The sequence below is a fragment of the Geotrypetes seraphini genome, chromosome 11 (assembly GCF_902459505.1).
Source record: "Geotrypetes seraphini chromosome 11, aGeoSer1.1, whole genome shotgun sequence".
In the NCBI taxonomy this organism is placed as follows: Eukaryota; Metazoa; Chordata; class Amphibia; order Gymnophiona; family Dermophiidae; genus Geotrypetes; species Geotrypetes seraphini.
This window is the reverse complement of record NC_047094.1, coordinates 123221020-123237662: the sequence shown is the minus strand read 5'-3', so window position 1 is coordinate 123237662 and position 16643 is coordinate 123221020. Positions and strand designations below refer to the sequence as shown.

Genomic DNA, 16643 nt, shown 5'->3' with positions numbered 1-16643 from the left:
AGGGAAGTTTTCATCTCTGGGAATTTACCCAGTTAACTATTAAGTTATTTGGGCAAATTCCTTTGAAAACTGTGGTAATACTGCCTCCACTTTGCTAAATTTAAAATAAAATCATTTTTCCTACCTTGTCTGGTGATTTCATGAGTCTCTGGTTGCACTTTCTTCTTCTGACTGTGCATCCAATCTTTCTTCCCTTCTATCAGCCTGTATGCTTTCTCTCCTCCACACCTCATTCCCTCCCCCTCCCTTTTTCTTCCTCTCTCCCTGACCTTTCTTTCTTTTTTTCTGTTTCTCTTCTTTCCTTCTGTTTCCCTGCCTGCCCCCTTTCTTTCTCCCTGCCGTTCCCCAAGCTACTGCCGCTGCCATCGGGGAACAGGACCCACCAATGGATAACAGGCCCCAAAGCCGACGCCGACGCATGCTCTCCCTGCTTCGGGCCGATCAGTCTTCCTCTCCCCGACGTCAATTCTGCCGTCGGAGAGGAAGTTCCGCCCAGCCAGGCAGCGATTGGCTGGCCCGAATTTCCTCTTCGACTGCAGAATTGCCGTCGGGGAGAGGAAGACTGATCGGCCCGATAGATTAGATCGCCAAGACAAAGTGAGTCCTGGGTGATCGATCTCACTTTGCCTTGGCGAGCTACTGGCGCCCCTGCCTTAGTACACTGCCTAGGACCCTGGGGGAGCCCGGGCCCCCTGTTAGCTCCGGGCCCCTGAATGCAGGACTGGTAGTACTGCCCTGATGGCGGCCCTGGTTTTGACATATTGATCAGAGTTCACTCAGACTTTAGCTAAGCTGTTTCTTTTTTCTGTTTCTTTTTTTTTTCAGGGGAGGAGGGGTTTGTCTTCCCTTCCCTTCTCCTCCCCTCCCTTGACCAGTAGATTTGCTTTGGTATATCCCAATTGTGCAGAACAGCAGAGCTGATGCTAAGAAAAGAGAAATTTACTTAACCAGATAAAATTTCTTCTCTTTACTCAGCAACACTGTTCTGCCACCTCACTCTTGGACAACCTTGGCCTAAGACTGTGGGTGTGCTCTGTGCTTCCTTTTCAGTTTAAAAAAAAAAAATCCTTTTGCGATTGGCAGCCATACAGGGTTCCCATGAAACATCTATATCCTGGTATACGAGAGTAGCAAGTGCCATTCATGTTTTGCTTGTTTGATAATCATTGCAGCTGCAGTGGTTGGTGGGGCATGGGTAAAGTTACAAAAGGGACCTTTTGCTGCTTGGGCAGATGTATATTGAATTGTCTCAGGGAAGTTGTACCTGTGATTATCACTGGCAGAATAATATTTTTTCTACCACCACCTGCTGGTAGGAAGGGATAACACTAATCATGCAGAACAGTGTTGCTGATGAAAGAAAACAAAATTTATTTATGAAATCATAATTTCTTCTTTCTTGTATTTAAATATTCTAGCTCTAATATCCAGCATGATTGCAGTGGTCTGCTTGACTGAACTCTTACTGGCTTTTATTCTTTTCTTTAAGGAACACTGCAACCTTTAAGTCCTTTGAGGATAAAGTTGGAACTCTGAAGGTAATGCACTGAGGACAATGATAGCTTTAATATTTCTGGTAATCTTGTGCAAAGTATGACATGTTGGGGGGGGGTTCTCCTTACTATGATGGTCCTTTCCAAAAAAACAAATATTTTTCTACTCTGGTACAATCACTTTCAGTTACATGACCTTAGCTTATGCTTCAGGACAGTGATCTCCAGCATACGGCCCCAGCAGTTCTCTGATGTGGCCCTCAACCCTCCCCCCCCCCAATGTGATCGGCATTCTCCACTCTGTGCCCCACCATCTGCTTGCCTTGGCCCTTTGAACCTCTGAACCTGCCTCAGGTGCTGCCACATTAAAGGCATGCCACTTCTTCCATGCTTGGAGCCTCTCTGCAGCATTCCTTCCCACCTCCTATTCCATGGCAGGACGCTGCAGAAAAGCAGTTCGGCAGCACATGGCAGGTTTGGAGGGCTGAGACATTTACATAGAAGGAACCAGGAGAAGACAAGGATTGCGGGGGGGGGGGGGGGGGTGATGGTGCAGGAATGCTGGAGGGGAAAAGGGAAGAAATGGTGTAGAGAATGAGAAGGGGAGGCAAAAAGCAGGAGAATGGTGCCCATGGAGAGTAGGGGAAGAGAAGGGAGGTGATCATGCATATGAATGGAGGGGAAGAGACAGAAATAAGGTTAGAGAAGGAGGAAGAAAAATTGAAATTGAATGTAAAAGATGGATGTAGGGCAGGAAGGAAAAGAGAATTAAGTTGTTGGGGTTTTTTTGTCTGTGTGAATATTTGTTATTAGATTTGTTCTATATTTTTATGGTATTCCCTTTCTATTTAGTTTATGTTTTTATTGTAAACTGCTGAGAACTGTCATAAGTTTCAGCAGTATATCAAATTTTAATAAACATAAGCATTAGAAAGGTGAAATCACCAGACAACAAAAGTAAAAATAATTTTTATTTTAAAAATGTAATCCTAAAGTCTTTTGATGGTCCTCGCTTTCTCATGACCACTTTGCAGCCCTTTACATGAAAATGTTTGGAGACTCCTGCCTCAGGACAATGATGGAGTAGGAGTTTGGGGGATGGGGCATGTCTTGAGAATTCTCTTATGTCCATCCCCCTTCCCCGATCACTTGAGAATATGTATTTTCTTTGGTTTCTCTGAAACTTTCTGCCTGCTACTGATAACCATATAAGAGATTTCCTGCATTGAATTTTCATCCTCATAGTCAAATTTTGTTAAACGTTTTTTGAGGTGATCAAAGAACTAAATTTGAGGTCGCTTTTTTGAATTTCATAAGAATGGCCACTGCTGGGTCAGACCAGTGGTCCATCATGCCCAGCAGTCCGCTCCCATGGCGGCCCTTTGGTCAAAGACCAGTGCCCTATCTGAATCTAGCCTTACCTGCGTACATTCCAGTTTAGCAGGAAATTGTCTAACTTTGTCTTGGAGGGTGTTTTCCCCTATGACAGCCTCCGGAAGAGCATTCCAGTTTTCCACTACTCTCTGGGTGAAAAAGAACTTCCTTATGTTTGTATGGAATCTATCCCCTTTTAACTTTAGAGAGTGCCCTCTCGTTCTCCCTACCTTGGAGAGGGTGAATAACCTGTCTTTATCAACTAAATCTATTCCCTTCAGTATTTTGAATGTTTCGATCATGTCCTCTCTCAGTCTTCTCTTTTCAAGGGAGAAGAGGCCCAGTTTCTCTAATCCCTCACTGTATGGCAACTCCTCCAGCCTTTTAACCATTTTAGTTGCTCTTCGCTGGACCCTTTTGAGTAGTACCGTGTCCTTCAAGTACGGCGACCAGTGCTGGATGCAGTATTCCAGGTGAGGGTGATAACCTTCCTCTGATCTGTCCGCGATTCCCTTCTTTATCATTCCTAGCATTCTGTTCGCCCTTTTCACCGCCGCCACACATTGTGCAGATGGCTTCACCAGTACTCTTTCCTGGGGGATCTCTCCGAGTACTGCACCAGACATCTTGTATTCGTGTATAAGATTTTTGCTACCGACATGCATCATCTTACACTTATCCACGTTAAACCTCATTTGCCATGTCGAGCGTGTTTATGTCCCTTTGTAGGTCTTCGCAATCCTGCGTCTTCACTACTCTGAATAACTGTATTGTCTGCAAATTTTATCACCTCACACGTCATACCAATTTCCAGGTCATTTATAAATATGTTGAAGAGCACAGGTCCGAGCACTGAACCCTGAACCCTGAAGCACTCCACTCGTGACGCTTTTCCAATCCAAGTATTGTCCATTTACCCCCACTCTCTTTCCTATCCACCAACCAGTTTTTAATCCACATCAGTATTTCACCCTCGATTCCATGGTTCGCAATTTTTCGAAGTGGTAGTTCATGTGTACCTTGTCAAACGCCTTCTGAAAATCCAGATATACAATGTCGACCAGGTCGCCCTTATCTATCTGCCTGTTTACTCCCTCGAAGAAGTGCAGCAAGTTCGTCAAGCAAGATCTTCCCTTGCTGATGCTGTGCTGGCTGATCCTAATCAGATCGTGTCCGTCAAGGTGATCAATGATGCGGTCCTTTAGCAGCACCTCTACCATTTTGCCCGGTACTGAGGTCATACTCACCGTCTGTAGTTTCCCGGATCTCCCCTCAAACCTATCATGAAGATCGGCTTAACATTCGCTACTTTCTAGTCTTTCGGAATCATTCCCAATTTGATCGACAGATTGGCTATTAATTGAAGCAGTTCAGCTGTAGCCCCTTTCAGTTCCTTGATTACCCTCAGGTGGATACCATCCGGTCCGGGGGACTTATCGTTTTTAAACCTATCAATCTGCCTGCATACCTCTTCTAGACTGACCATAAACCCCATCTTCGTTTCCTGCATATAGTCTGTCGGCTTCCGGTATGTTGTGTATATCCTCTTCGGTAAATACAGACGCAAAAAATGTGTTCAGTTTGTCGCCGATGGCTTTGTCCTCCTTTAGCACTCACTTTATTCCATGGTCATCCAACGGCCCCACCGCTTCCTTCATGGGTTGTTTCCCCTTAATATATCGAAAGAACGGCTTGAAGTTTTTTTTTTTTGCCTCCTTGGCTATTTTTTTCTCAGTCTCTTTTGGCCCCTCTTACCGCCTTAAGGCACCTGCTTTGATGTTTATGCTTTTTCCAGTTTTCGTCCATTTTTGATCTTTTCCATTCCTTAAACGAAGTCTTCTTGACTCTGATCGCTTCCTTCACCGTTACTGTGAGCCACGCCGGTTCCTTGTTCTTTTTCCTCTTGGATCCCTTGTTGATACGTGGTATATCTAGATTTTGCACCTCGGTGACCATGTCCTTAAAAAGATACCATGCTTGCTCTAGCGTTTTTACAGTGCTTATCCTCTTCTTAATCTTCTTCCCCACCATGAGTCTCATCTCTTCGTAATTCCCTTTTCGGAAGTTCAGTGCCGTGGCTGTCGTTCCGGATAGATGTTTCACCCCTGTGTCCACGTTGAAGCGGATCATATTGTGATCACTGCTTCCCAGCGTCCCTTCTACTTCTACACCTTGCACTGGTCCTCGACCTGATTCTGTATAGAAAACTATTATGTCTTTTGCATGAGCTCAGTTCAAAGAACTCCTAGCACTCGGAATGGGTCCGATCTCTTGAAGCTAGAGTAGCAGATTTGGAGGAGCTGAGGAATACAAAGGTACATAGAGGAGACCTAAAGGGACGTTTTAGAAATGTCCCCCCTTCAGTCTGGTATCCTCTTTGCTGTTTCGAAGGAGGGAGGTTATCTTAAAGGAGATCATCACCCTGATGTGCAATCCTGAAGCCAGGGCCTGCCCACCAGGGGATGTAAAATCCTCTTGTACCAAGGATGTCTCTTCAGGGGCTTCTGCCCAGGAGGGAAAAGTTAGTACAGCTCCAGTCATGGGAGAAGTGAGAGATTCAATCATTAGGTATGTAGATGGGTGGCTGGTGGATATGAGGATTGCTTGATCTCTTGCCTGCCTGATGCAAAGGTGGCAGATCTTACGCATCCCCTAGATAAGATGTTACAGTGCTGGCGAGGAATCTGCAGTCTTGGGGAAATGCAGTAGGGAGGTTCTAGAAGCCAAATTTAGGCTTTTAGGTAGGAAGTTAAAAATCCAAAACCTCCAGGGTATCATTTTCAGAAATTCTCCCTGTTCCACGTGCAGGACCCAAGAGACAAGCAGAGCTCCAGACTGTCAATGTGTGGATGAGGTGAAGGTGCAGGGAGGAGGGTTTTAGATTTGTTAGGAACTAGGTGACATACTAGAGAAGTAGGAGCCTATTCTTCAAAGATGGGCTCCACCTTAACCAGGATGGAACCAGGCTGCTGGCATCAACATTTAAAAAAGAGATAGAGCAGCTTTTAAACTACAGACTAGGAGAAGGCTGACAGTCGCTCAAAAGAGCATGGTTCGGGACAAAGTATTTTTACAAGATATCAAAAAAAGGGAAGATGGTGTATTCTGATAGTGAGATTACAATACAGGCCACAGTAGATCAGGTATCCTGAAATATAGAGCAGGCTGATTTTAAATATTGCAAATTATCCATGCCAACTGCTGAGCAAATTGTAAATAGATATGACAGGCATGGTTTGAAATGTCTATATACAAATGTGAGAAGCCTAAGAAACGAGATGGAAGAGTTGAAATATATTGCTCTAAATGGAAAGGTAGATATAATAGGCATCTCTGAAAACTTGTGGAAGATAACCAATAGGACACTGTTATACCTGGGTACAAGCTATATTGTAGTGATAGGGTAGATCGAATTAGTGGAGGCTTAGTATATTGTATGTTAAGGAGGGCCTTGAATGAACTGAAATTGTATCAGAAATTAGGAAGGCTAACAAAACTGGGTAAAACAATAATAATGGGTGATTTCAACTACCCCGATATTAACTAGGTAAATGTAACATCAGGGCATGCTAGGGAGATAACATTCCTTGATGAAATAAAGGACTGCTTTATGGAGCAGCTGGTTCAGGAACCAACAAAAGTTGAAACAATGCTAGATCTAGTTGTTAGTGGAGCACATAAATTGGTGTGTGAGATAATAGTACTGGGGCTGCTTGATAATAGCAATTATAACATGCTGTTGTACTGTATTTCTTGTGAAAACTTATTCCAGGGATTATATCAAATCAGATTTTATATAATCCCTGGAATAAGTTTTCACAAGAAATATAATACAACAGCACTTGTCTTTAAAAAGGGAGACTATGATAACAGGAGGAGAATGGTAAAAAAGAAGCGTAGAGAAGCTACTGTAAAGGTCAAAAATTTATATTGGGCGTGGATATTATTTTAAAATACCATCCTGGAAGCCCAGACTACCAATACCATACCATATTGTTTCTTATACCCTGCAAATGTCAACTGGGAATCATTGTTTATGTTTATTAAAAACTTTATTTACCGCATAACAGCCTAAAAGGATCCAAGCGGATTATATAAGATTAATAAGGTTAGAAAGATAGACATTATGAATCATAGCAAGACTATAATGAAAATACCATATTTTTCGCTCTATAAGATGCACTTTTTTCCTCAATAAAGTGGGTGGAAATACGGGTGCATTGTATGGAGCGAATACCCAACCTCCACCCCCCCCCCTACACATTATTTAGTTCTTCCGGCTCTCAGATACTGGCCCAGCAGTGCCCCCCCCCCCCAAGTCTGCGAGGGGGATATCAGCGGCCGAAGCTGCACGGGCAGGCCTCAGGGTGGACACGCCCCTCCCCCATATCCACCTTGTCATACATGGCGCCCACGTTGGCTGTGATAAGCAGAAGCTCCACCCGGCCCTCCATCCAGTCCCAGCCTCCCTCGGCTCAAAGAGTGGACAAAACTCGGTACACAGAGCTGTACCTCTGTAGAAATTCAGGAAATAGCGGCCAGGAAGCTGAGGCTGTGCCTTCCCGCCCGCTCCCCCCCCCCCCCCGGCCGCCTGCTGAAGCGAGGGTATTTACACAGCAGCTACTCTTTTATGAGGTCTCACGTTTTAGTATACTGCACAGCTTGCCGCTCTCCCTCATGATCTTATTACTGTCAGCCGCTGCAGCCAACCCTTGTTATTTCAGTACTGAGCCCCACCCCCTTCCCAAGTTCTGCCAATTCTCTTTACTTTTGGACCGAAGCAATCACAGCTATTACAGTACTGAGACCCCCCTAATTCCTGCTCTGCAGCAGCCCCTGCAATTTATGTGCTGAGATCCTCCCACAAACCACCCTGCCGTGCCAAAGCACCTCACTCATCCTGCAGTAGCACCTGATAGTTCAGTACTAAGATCCCTTCCACACACAGCTGTGCCCATTCATTTCACACCTGTTGCAAAGCACACCCTATGATTCCAGTTCTGAGACCTCCCCTCACACACAGCTCTACAATACTACTCCAGTACTATACTGTACACAACTCTGCCACTGCAAGCAAGCAGGCAGGGCCCCCCACCCTGAGGCAAGCAGGCAGGCAGGGTTTCCCTTGTACCCACCCCGACTGCCTCCCTTACCTTATTTTAGTTCCTCCGGCAGTCCTGCCCTTCCCTCCAGCTGACTCCTGACTGAGCGGTGCAAAAGCGGCACTTATTCTCTCCAGCTGACTTCCGTCAGAGCGGCGCAAAAGGCAGGTGCATGCTTTTCGCATGCCTGCTTTTTCCCGTGCCACTCTGTGAATGGCTGCTGTCAGTTCTCACCACTAGGCCTGCCCGTCCTGTCCCTACCCACCCTGTCCCGGCCTACCACTAGACCACCAGAGGGGGGGACAGGGTACAGAGCCTGGCAGGGAGGGGGGACAGGGTGCAGAGCCTGGCAGGGAGAATTTGGTTCAGAATGTTTTCTTGTTTTCCTCCTCTAAATCTAGGGTGCATCTTGTGGTCAGGTGCATCTTATGGAGCGAAAAATACGATAGATCCATTTTTAGCACCTTCCTAAATTGAAGATAGGAAGAGATCTGACGTAAGCAGGTCAGCAGGCAGTTCCAAATTTTGGGTCCCTGAAACTCATAGGTGGATTGGAATTTGATGTGAAGAGGTAATTTATAGCATAAGAACATAAGAATTGCCAATGCTGGGTCAGAACAGTGGTCCATCGTGTCCAGCAGTCCGTTCACACGGCGGCCCCGAGGTCAAAGACCAGTGCTCTAAATGAGTCCAGCCTCACCTGCGTACGTTCCAGTTTAGCAGGAACTTGTCCAACTTTGTCTTGAATCCCTGGAGGGTGTTTTCCCCTATAACAGACTCTGGAAAAAGTGTTCCAGTTTTCTGCCACTCTCTGGGTGAAGAAGAACTTCCTTACGTTTGTACGGAATCTATCCCCTTTCAACTTTAGAGAGTGCCCTCTCATTCTCCCTACCTTGGAGAGGGTGAACAATCTGTCTATCTGCTAAGTCTATTCCCTTCAGTATTTTGAATGTTTCAATCATGTCCCCTCTCAGCTTCCTCTTTTCAAGGGAGAAGAGGCCCAGTTTCTCCAATCTCTCACTGTACGGCAACTCCTCCAGCCACTTCACCATTTTAGTCGCTCTTCTCTGGACCCTTTCGAGTCCTTCTTCATGTACGGCGACCAGTGCTGGACGCAGTACTCCAGGTGAGGGCGCACCATGGCCCAGTACAGCGGCATGATAACCTTCTTTGATCTGTTTGTGATCCTCTTGTTAATCATTCCTAGCATTCTGTTCGCCCTTTTCGCCACCGCACATTGCGCAGACAGCTTCATCAACTTGTTGATCAGAACTCCCAAGTTATAGAAGGAGTGTGAAACTTGGATGGCTGAAGTTAGCCCAGTCGAGCTTTCTTCATATATGGCCCTGTGAACCACACATACAATTTTAAATTGAATTCTATACTTGACTGACAGCCAGTATAGTTCTATCAGCAGCAGACTGGCCCTCTCAAATTGGGCCTTATGGAAGATCAGTCTAGCTGCTGTGTTCTGGAGTAGCTGCAACCTCTGAACTCCTTTCTGTGTGATGTTGCAATATAAAGAACTACAATAATCTAGATATGGAAGTAGAACTGCTTGAGTCACTGTCTGAAAACTAGTTGGACTCAGAATTGATCTTATCGTCCTCAACTACCTCAATCTGAAGAACAGTCTTTTGAACAGTGAGGTAATCTGCTTGCCCATGGTGAGATTAGAATCTAGAATTATTCCTAATACTTTTGACATTTTATTAATCATGAGCTTCTCACCTGAGGATAGGGTTAACTCTGAGTGAGGTATTGAGTTGTGATCACCAAACCATAGCACCTGTGCATTCTGCTTGTTTAATTTAAGGAAGTTCTGCTGTGACCATGTACTTAGATCCTCAATCAGAATATATATGCATTGCAATGTATCCATGAAAGAGTCGTTGGCTACACAGAGGAGAAAGAGATCATCTGCATAAGAAAAAGTATGGACTTATGTGGAGGAGAACCACCTGCCCAAAGGCATTCATGCATATATTGAACAGTGATGGTGAAAGAGGGGAGCCTTGTGAAACCCCACAGAAGGTATCCTAGGTTTAAGATTTCTTATGATCTTTGTTCTCTTGCTATGGAGTTCTGTGAACCATTTCAACACTAACCCACACATTCCTAGTTCTTCTAGTTTTAAAAATAGTAATAAATGATCCACTGGCAAGCAGGAAGCAGGAAAAGAGAAGGAGAGAAAAGCAGAGCAGAGAACAGGAGAGGGGAAGAAGGAGCAACAGAAGGCAGGAGAGAGCAAGGGGCATTGGCAAGAGGTAGCTCTGCCCACACCCTGACATCATCCACTGGAGCTCCTCCTTAAAAGAGGAAGGGCCAACGGTGCTCAGCCGTTCAGCGCGCATCAAAGGCAAGCGTTAAAGGCGCTCGCCTTAGCGAAAGCGCCTTTGCGAAAGGGCCTTGAGAAGGGACGAGTCACCGCTAAAGGAGAGCAGAAGGAGACCACAGCAACTGATCCAAGATGGCCGTATGCTGGAAGTGCTGAGGAACGCTCTTCAGAGTCCGACTGATTCCGAGGAAAATTTCGGGGAGTGAGATCACTACCTACCAGAGATGCCGAAGAAACATGGCCGGAGTACCGCTGCTGCCTCGCGGCACACCAGAGGAATCTCAGCCGGCACCATAGACGAGCTGTTGAAGAGGATGCAAAATGTCCCATTGGCGTGGTCCGCTGGGAGTAGGTGGGACTGCGGTGACTCTCCTTGAGCCAGATACTACTCTTAGCCCTGATGCAAGAGCACCGCCTTCGCAGCCTCAGACCACAAGCTCTCCAGAGTGGGGAGACCCCACAGACTGGATTGTTTCCCCCTCTGGAGGCAAGCATTGTAACACCAGAGAACCTGGGAGATGGGGAATTTTGGCAGGAAAGCCCCATTATGGAGACTAAGGCAATATCGCTGAGTGAAGGACATGCCCAGAGGGGAAAGTGGCAAGCAGATTCAACTGACGGTGACAATTTTTTCACTAAGCAAGAAAAATTCTTATAACTAAACCTGCTGAAGTGACCCTGGAATCATTATGGGACCTTGTGGCTAACTTTGGTAAATTCATAAGTCCCCATTTTCAATACATAGAAGGGAAAATAATTGAACAAACAAAAGAGATAAAAGAACTTAAAATTGATATGGTTTCTTCTAAAGTAACTATTGGAAAAGTGGAACAGGACTTGGTATCTTTTAAAAATATTCAAGAGACATAAAGATTATACAAATCTTAGGAGAAAAATTGAGTCTTTGGAAAACAATGCTCGTGGTAACAACCTAAGATTGATTAATTTCCCAAGGGTCGCTATGGTGTCCCCTAGAGAAATGATTAAACGATATCTACAGGAAATACTGGGAGTATCGGAGGAATGCTTACCTCCATTCTCTCAGGTTTATTACTTGCCTACAAAAAATCAAGTTTAACGTCAAGTGACTACTAACCAGGAAGTATTAGATGTATCAACCTTACTTGATACAGATAAAGAAATGGCAATTCCAGCGTCATTAATCTTAACGGTGGCTCTTTAGCCAGACAAAGCATGGATTTTGGGACTATTCTTCAAAAATAGACAAAAATAATTTCTTGCTCCAACCGCCTCTTCCTGCACTAAAGTTGGGCCTCACCAATCAGAAGGGTAAAAGGGTATAGATAGAGTATTACTATACAGGTCCTGGACCTGATGGGCCGCCGCGTGAGTGGACTGCTGGGCATGATGAACCTCTGGTCTGACCCAGCAGAGGCACTGCTTATGTTCTTTTTTTTTTTTTTTTAAAATATATGTTTATTAGCAGTGAAGCAGCACATACATTCAGGCGGCAACAATACCATAATCTGCATGCAAATAACATAAGGGATATAAAAACAGCTGGTAAAAGCAAACCATACCAGAGACATCAGGGTGTCGAGAGGGATCCGTGAACAAAAATACAAGGAAATTCCCCGCCATAAGGCAGTGCCAACTCCACCTATTGTTACTTACCCCCCAAAATATCCAAATAGACATTCCTCAAGCCCGACTCAAAGCCCATGCACACCAAGCACACACAGGACAACAACAGGCACATCTCCCTTTCTCACTAACCCCCCCCCCCCACACACACACACACAAACAAGCAAACCGCCCCCCTCCCCCCAGTCCTAGATAGAAGAGCTGTCAATGAGTATAGAAAAAGAAATAGGCCTACAGACGGAAAATAGAAGGAGAAATAGAGAAAAGGTCACCCAGGTAAGCAGAGGACTCCCGAGAACCCCCAAAAGGGGGGTCTTCACCTCGGGGCCAGAAGCTCAAAATTAGTTGTCACTGGGTACTGGCTCCGGAGCAAAGATCGAGCGCAACAAGCTGTCCCACAATGCCACATAATATCTTTTATCACAGTTTGAAGATCCCGCATACCATTATTTTTCATAGAAAAAAAATTTTAGGTCTTGGACAGAGGATGTTTTGAAAGAACTGAAGACATACCGTGTTACTGAAAAGAGTCACCCAAAATAGTGGCAGATTTTAAGCACATGTAGGAGAGTTATAGAAAGTGGTATTAAGGGAAAGTAAGGGTAAAAACTAGGTAGGCTAAATGGTTATCTGCCCTTATCTACTGTTGCAAATGGGGAATGGTCTGGTCACCATTGCACCCTCCTAGGACTGTTTGTGCTTGAGGTGCTGGTATATATCTAGCATCCTTTGAGCACATTGGGCTCTTAGAGCCAGCTTTTTGGGGGAACTTGAGGATCAAAGTAATAGGATAGAAGTGACTAAAGAAGTGCTTTGTCAGTTCTGATGCCTATGTGCATATTTAACCCTGTTCTTTCTGCTCTCTTCCAGTCCAAAGTGGTGGGTAGTGGAGAGAACATTACAGAAGATCCCCACTCCCCCTCTGAAAATGGATCCAAGTGTTCACAGGACAGTGCTGCCTTCTAATCCTGCTACATGGACCCACAGTTCAACCGCTAATCACAAAATCAATTTATAACAAGAGCACGAGAGACTAAGCAACACTCTGTGCACCCATTCCATTGTCCATACTCCATGCCACTGGATGGATTGGACACCTTTTCCTCTAACACTAGCAGATCTACTGTATCACTGTGCTGCCCTTTGCAGGTGCCATTTGATAAGCACCATGCCTTTTGTTTAGATATAAAATAACATTGGTCCAAAGATGCAAAGAGCTCTAAAGGTTTAAGCAGCTAAGGAGGGAGATGGGCCCAGGCTAGAAGAGCAATTAGAAAAACAGTGTAGCATCTCCAGCTTCAGGAAAGGAGCATGCTCAAAATTCCTTATTTCAAAAAGGTTTGGGCATTGAATGCATTCTTACTGACATAATTGGCATGAGCACTTAGTACTATCTCTCGAAGAGTGGCACTAGTATAAGCTTTTGAAGGAGGGGGAGATCCTGTCAAAGTGGTGCTAAGTGCCAGTAGCCTCCTTGCCTTTGCTGTCCCCTTATATACTATCAGAATGCAGTGGGTGGGCAGAAGCTTCAGTAGTCCCTTCTGCTCTACAAAGAACTGTGCTGTGCTTTTTTTCTCTAGAGCCTAGAAAAGGGGAATGCTACTTAGCTCAAGTTATCATACTAATCTCAAGCTTTAACAAAAACATCTTTTTATATATATATATATATATTTACATTCATCATTCTTAATACAACTAAATGATGAAGCTGAAAGCTGAATCCTGTGAACTAGAAAAGATTGATAGGTAGCTGTGACCATGGACCTGTAAGATGACTTAAAAGCCTTATTACTTTACACTTCTTTATATTATTTTATTATATGTACTAATGAGATACTTGTGCAATTTGATGTGATATACTGGGGAGCTCAGGATAGCAGAAGTGACAGAGGTGATGGTGGTGAAATCTGTGTACATGGGAATCCAGACTTACTACTTTTCCTTCTTCCTGTAAAACAATGGAGTCACATTCTTATTCAAGTAGACTTCTGGAACCTCTTAATTATAGCACATTATTCTCTTATACCCAGGAAGGAGAGAATATGCTCTCTCATTTTACAGAGGTGCTACAATCCTAGGCATGGCTTGCTTGTGGCTGAACTTAGAAGCCATTATTTCTAAAATTCTTCCTCTGCCCCTCATATCTTTTAACTCATTGAGTTTAAGATTACTAGTTCATCTCTAGAACATGTGAGTGGGTGGGAAGCAATAGGGGCTGAGAGACAAGTCATTATGGCATCTAGGTGATGCATGTTTGTGTTTGTGGGTATGTTATATTTCCCTGAAAGCCTTGGATTATAAAAATGCATTTTAGCAAATTAAGTGAGTTCACTTCACTCTGCCTCAGCAGGACACATCTGGACAGTCAGGCTGGAAATGGTGTTGTTCTAGAACCTCCACAGGATTAACTTTCAAAAATTTTTGAAGTCCTGTGTTCCAGACTTCTAGATTTCTTTTCCATCTGATCATTATTAGGGCCCTATCACCTTGTAATATGTGGAAGTTAGGAAGCTTTTTGCGTTTAGGAGGGATGTCTTTAATAGGGACAGAAAATCATAGAGGAATTCTCTGGCTTTCATTTCCTTCAGTTTGTATACCTTGATACAAACTTCCAAATTTCCTGTTTAGGAAGACAGAGATAAGTTTGGGTGCTTACTTGCTGCTACCATATTCTTTCCACAAGCCTCGGTTACTGGGAAATCTGGAAGGGCAGAATATGCTGAGATCTGCCATGTTTTCTTATGTAAGGAATTGCAGTTGCTGGAGAGAGTAGGCGATCAAAGGCAAGGACTCACCTTGATAAAGTGGAAGGTTTCCTTTCTGTAGCATGCAGTAGTGCGGAATTTGTCAATAAAACCATTCCTTCAGGAAAAAAATTGTATTCTTTGTTTATTGGGGCATTTGAAGTGAAATATAGTAAAACCCTTTTCTTAAAATTGTATTAATGCTTTATGAAGCAGAAAATCAAAATTAAAAATAAATGAAATCCATTTCCATTTGCCTTGTCTCTTTGACTTTTATTTTTTTTTTAATAAAACACAAACTTTCTACATGGAAAGTCAGTATAGTATATTAGTATGTCTGTGAAATGATTGATCATCTGCTTCCACTTCTACCAGGAATGTTTATGAATGCATCATTATCCCAGGACAAGCAGGCAGCATATTCTCTACATGTGGGTGACGTCATCTATGGAGCCTCGACGCGGACAGCTTTTCAAGCAAACTTGATTGAAGATTTCAAATTTGCTGATGCTGCACCACGCATGTGTGTGTGCCTTCCTGCTCCACTAGAGGGCGCATCCCCTCCTCGTGGTCTTCAGTTCTTAGTTTTCCGCGGAGCCAGAAAGCCCTGTTGTTTTTCTTTCCGTGTCTAAGAGCCTTTCTAGCACTGCGGCTTCTTTGTTTTACTTGCGGGAGTCGCTGTGCATTTTTTTCTTTGTTCTTTGCGAGTTTTCGTGTGTTTTTGACAGTTCGGCATCTGGGGGCTCCTGGGTTGCCGTGGCCGCTTGGCCTCGATCGGCCGTGGCCTGTTTTTTCCTTATGTCCCGGCCTCTTACTGGGTTTAAAAAGTGCTCACAGTGTAGTCGGCTGCTGTCTATAACCGACCCGCACCGCTGGTGCATCTTGTGCCTGGGGGCTGATCATCCGACTGACTCTTGCCACTGGTATGCCACTTTCCAGTCGCGTGCCCTGCATCGTTGTCAGGCCTGCATGGCTGAGCTGTTTGTGGTGGAGCCGGCCCTGGTTTCAACTCCAGTTTTGGCCTCGGTCCCGGCCTCGATGTTGGCCTCGAAGACCTCGGCCCCGAGTAAACTGTCCTCGACTTCGAAGTGACCGGCCTCGTCCTCGAAGTCCTCGGCTCCGGGTAAGTCCCCTCTTCCTTCTTCAGGGTCAGCGTCGGCGACGAAGTCAACCTCGGAGTATCCAGCCGTCCATTTGGAGGGTGCTATCCCGCTGGCCTCGACGAGACCCTCTAAGTCTTCCAAGCGTGCTTCCGCCTCCAGGGAATACTCATCTTCGAGGTCGCCCTCGGTGGAATGCACTGCTGCATGGGACATGCCCAGCATGATGTCAGTGCCCGTGTTCCAGGATATGCTCCGGGCTATGATTTCCTCGGAGCTCTCCTCGGCTTTGGCCCACTTAACCCCGGCCTTGACTTCGTGTGTGGCAGACCAGCCTGAACGTTGTGTTGAGGCCCCTCAGGGCAGGGTGCGTCGGTCTCGACGTCTTTCCTCTTCAGACTCTTCGCCTCCACCCTCAAGGCGTTCCTCGCCGTCGGGACGTCCGAGGTCGAAGCGCTGGTCGGGTCGGGGCGTGCCTCAACTCCGTCTCACCGCTTGGCGAAGCAGCCCCGGGACTCCCCCCCTGAGGCGGGGCCGGTCCCCGGGTGGTCGCATGGCCGGGGCTCTCCGGGTCTCGGAGTTGACTTTGTCCAACCCCCGGTTGTTTAAGTCCCCTTCCCGGTCCGGGGCTCCGCGCCAGGAGGTCCCGGCTTCACGGGGGTCCCCTTCTTTTTCCCGAGGCGTGTCTCTTCAGCGGCGTCAGACCTCGGTTCCTCGGACCCCAGGGTCCTCCCCTCAGGAGACCTCGAAGCGTCGTCAATCCTCAACCCCGCCTCGGTATCTCAGCAGAGCGTTGGGTTCGGGTCGTGGGGACACGGATAGGCCACCTCAATACTCTCGGGAGGCTTCTCCCTCTTTCGGTGGCGCTTCGTTCTCGCTCAACCTCC

At 45.7% G+C, this 16643-nt stretch overlaps 1 protein-coding gene and 1 long non-coding RNA gene across 12 annotated transcripts in view; one reads left to right on the top strand and one right to left on the bottom strand.

Annotated features, from left to right (window-relative positions):
• TPD52L2 (TPD52 like 2) overlaps positions 1-14911 on the top strand; it is a 109380-nt gene extending 94469 nt beyond the window's left edge. For all 11 annotated transcript variants that reach the window (XM_033914389.1, XM_033914393.1, XM_033914392.1 and 8 more), the window contains 2 exons: positions 1490-1538; positions 12783-14911. In XM_033914389.1, the coding sequence (XP_033770280.1) occupies positions 1490-1538; positions 12783-12878 (145 nt within the window). In that variant the 3' untranslated portion in view covers positions 12879-14911. The remainder of the gene's footprint in view (positions 1-1489; positions 1539-12782) is intronic.
• The window catches only part of LOC117345566, a 124634-nt gene that overhangs the window by 101137 nt on the left and 6854 nt on the right, over positions 1-16643 (bottom strand). The window lies entirely within an intron of this gene.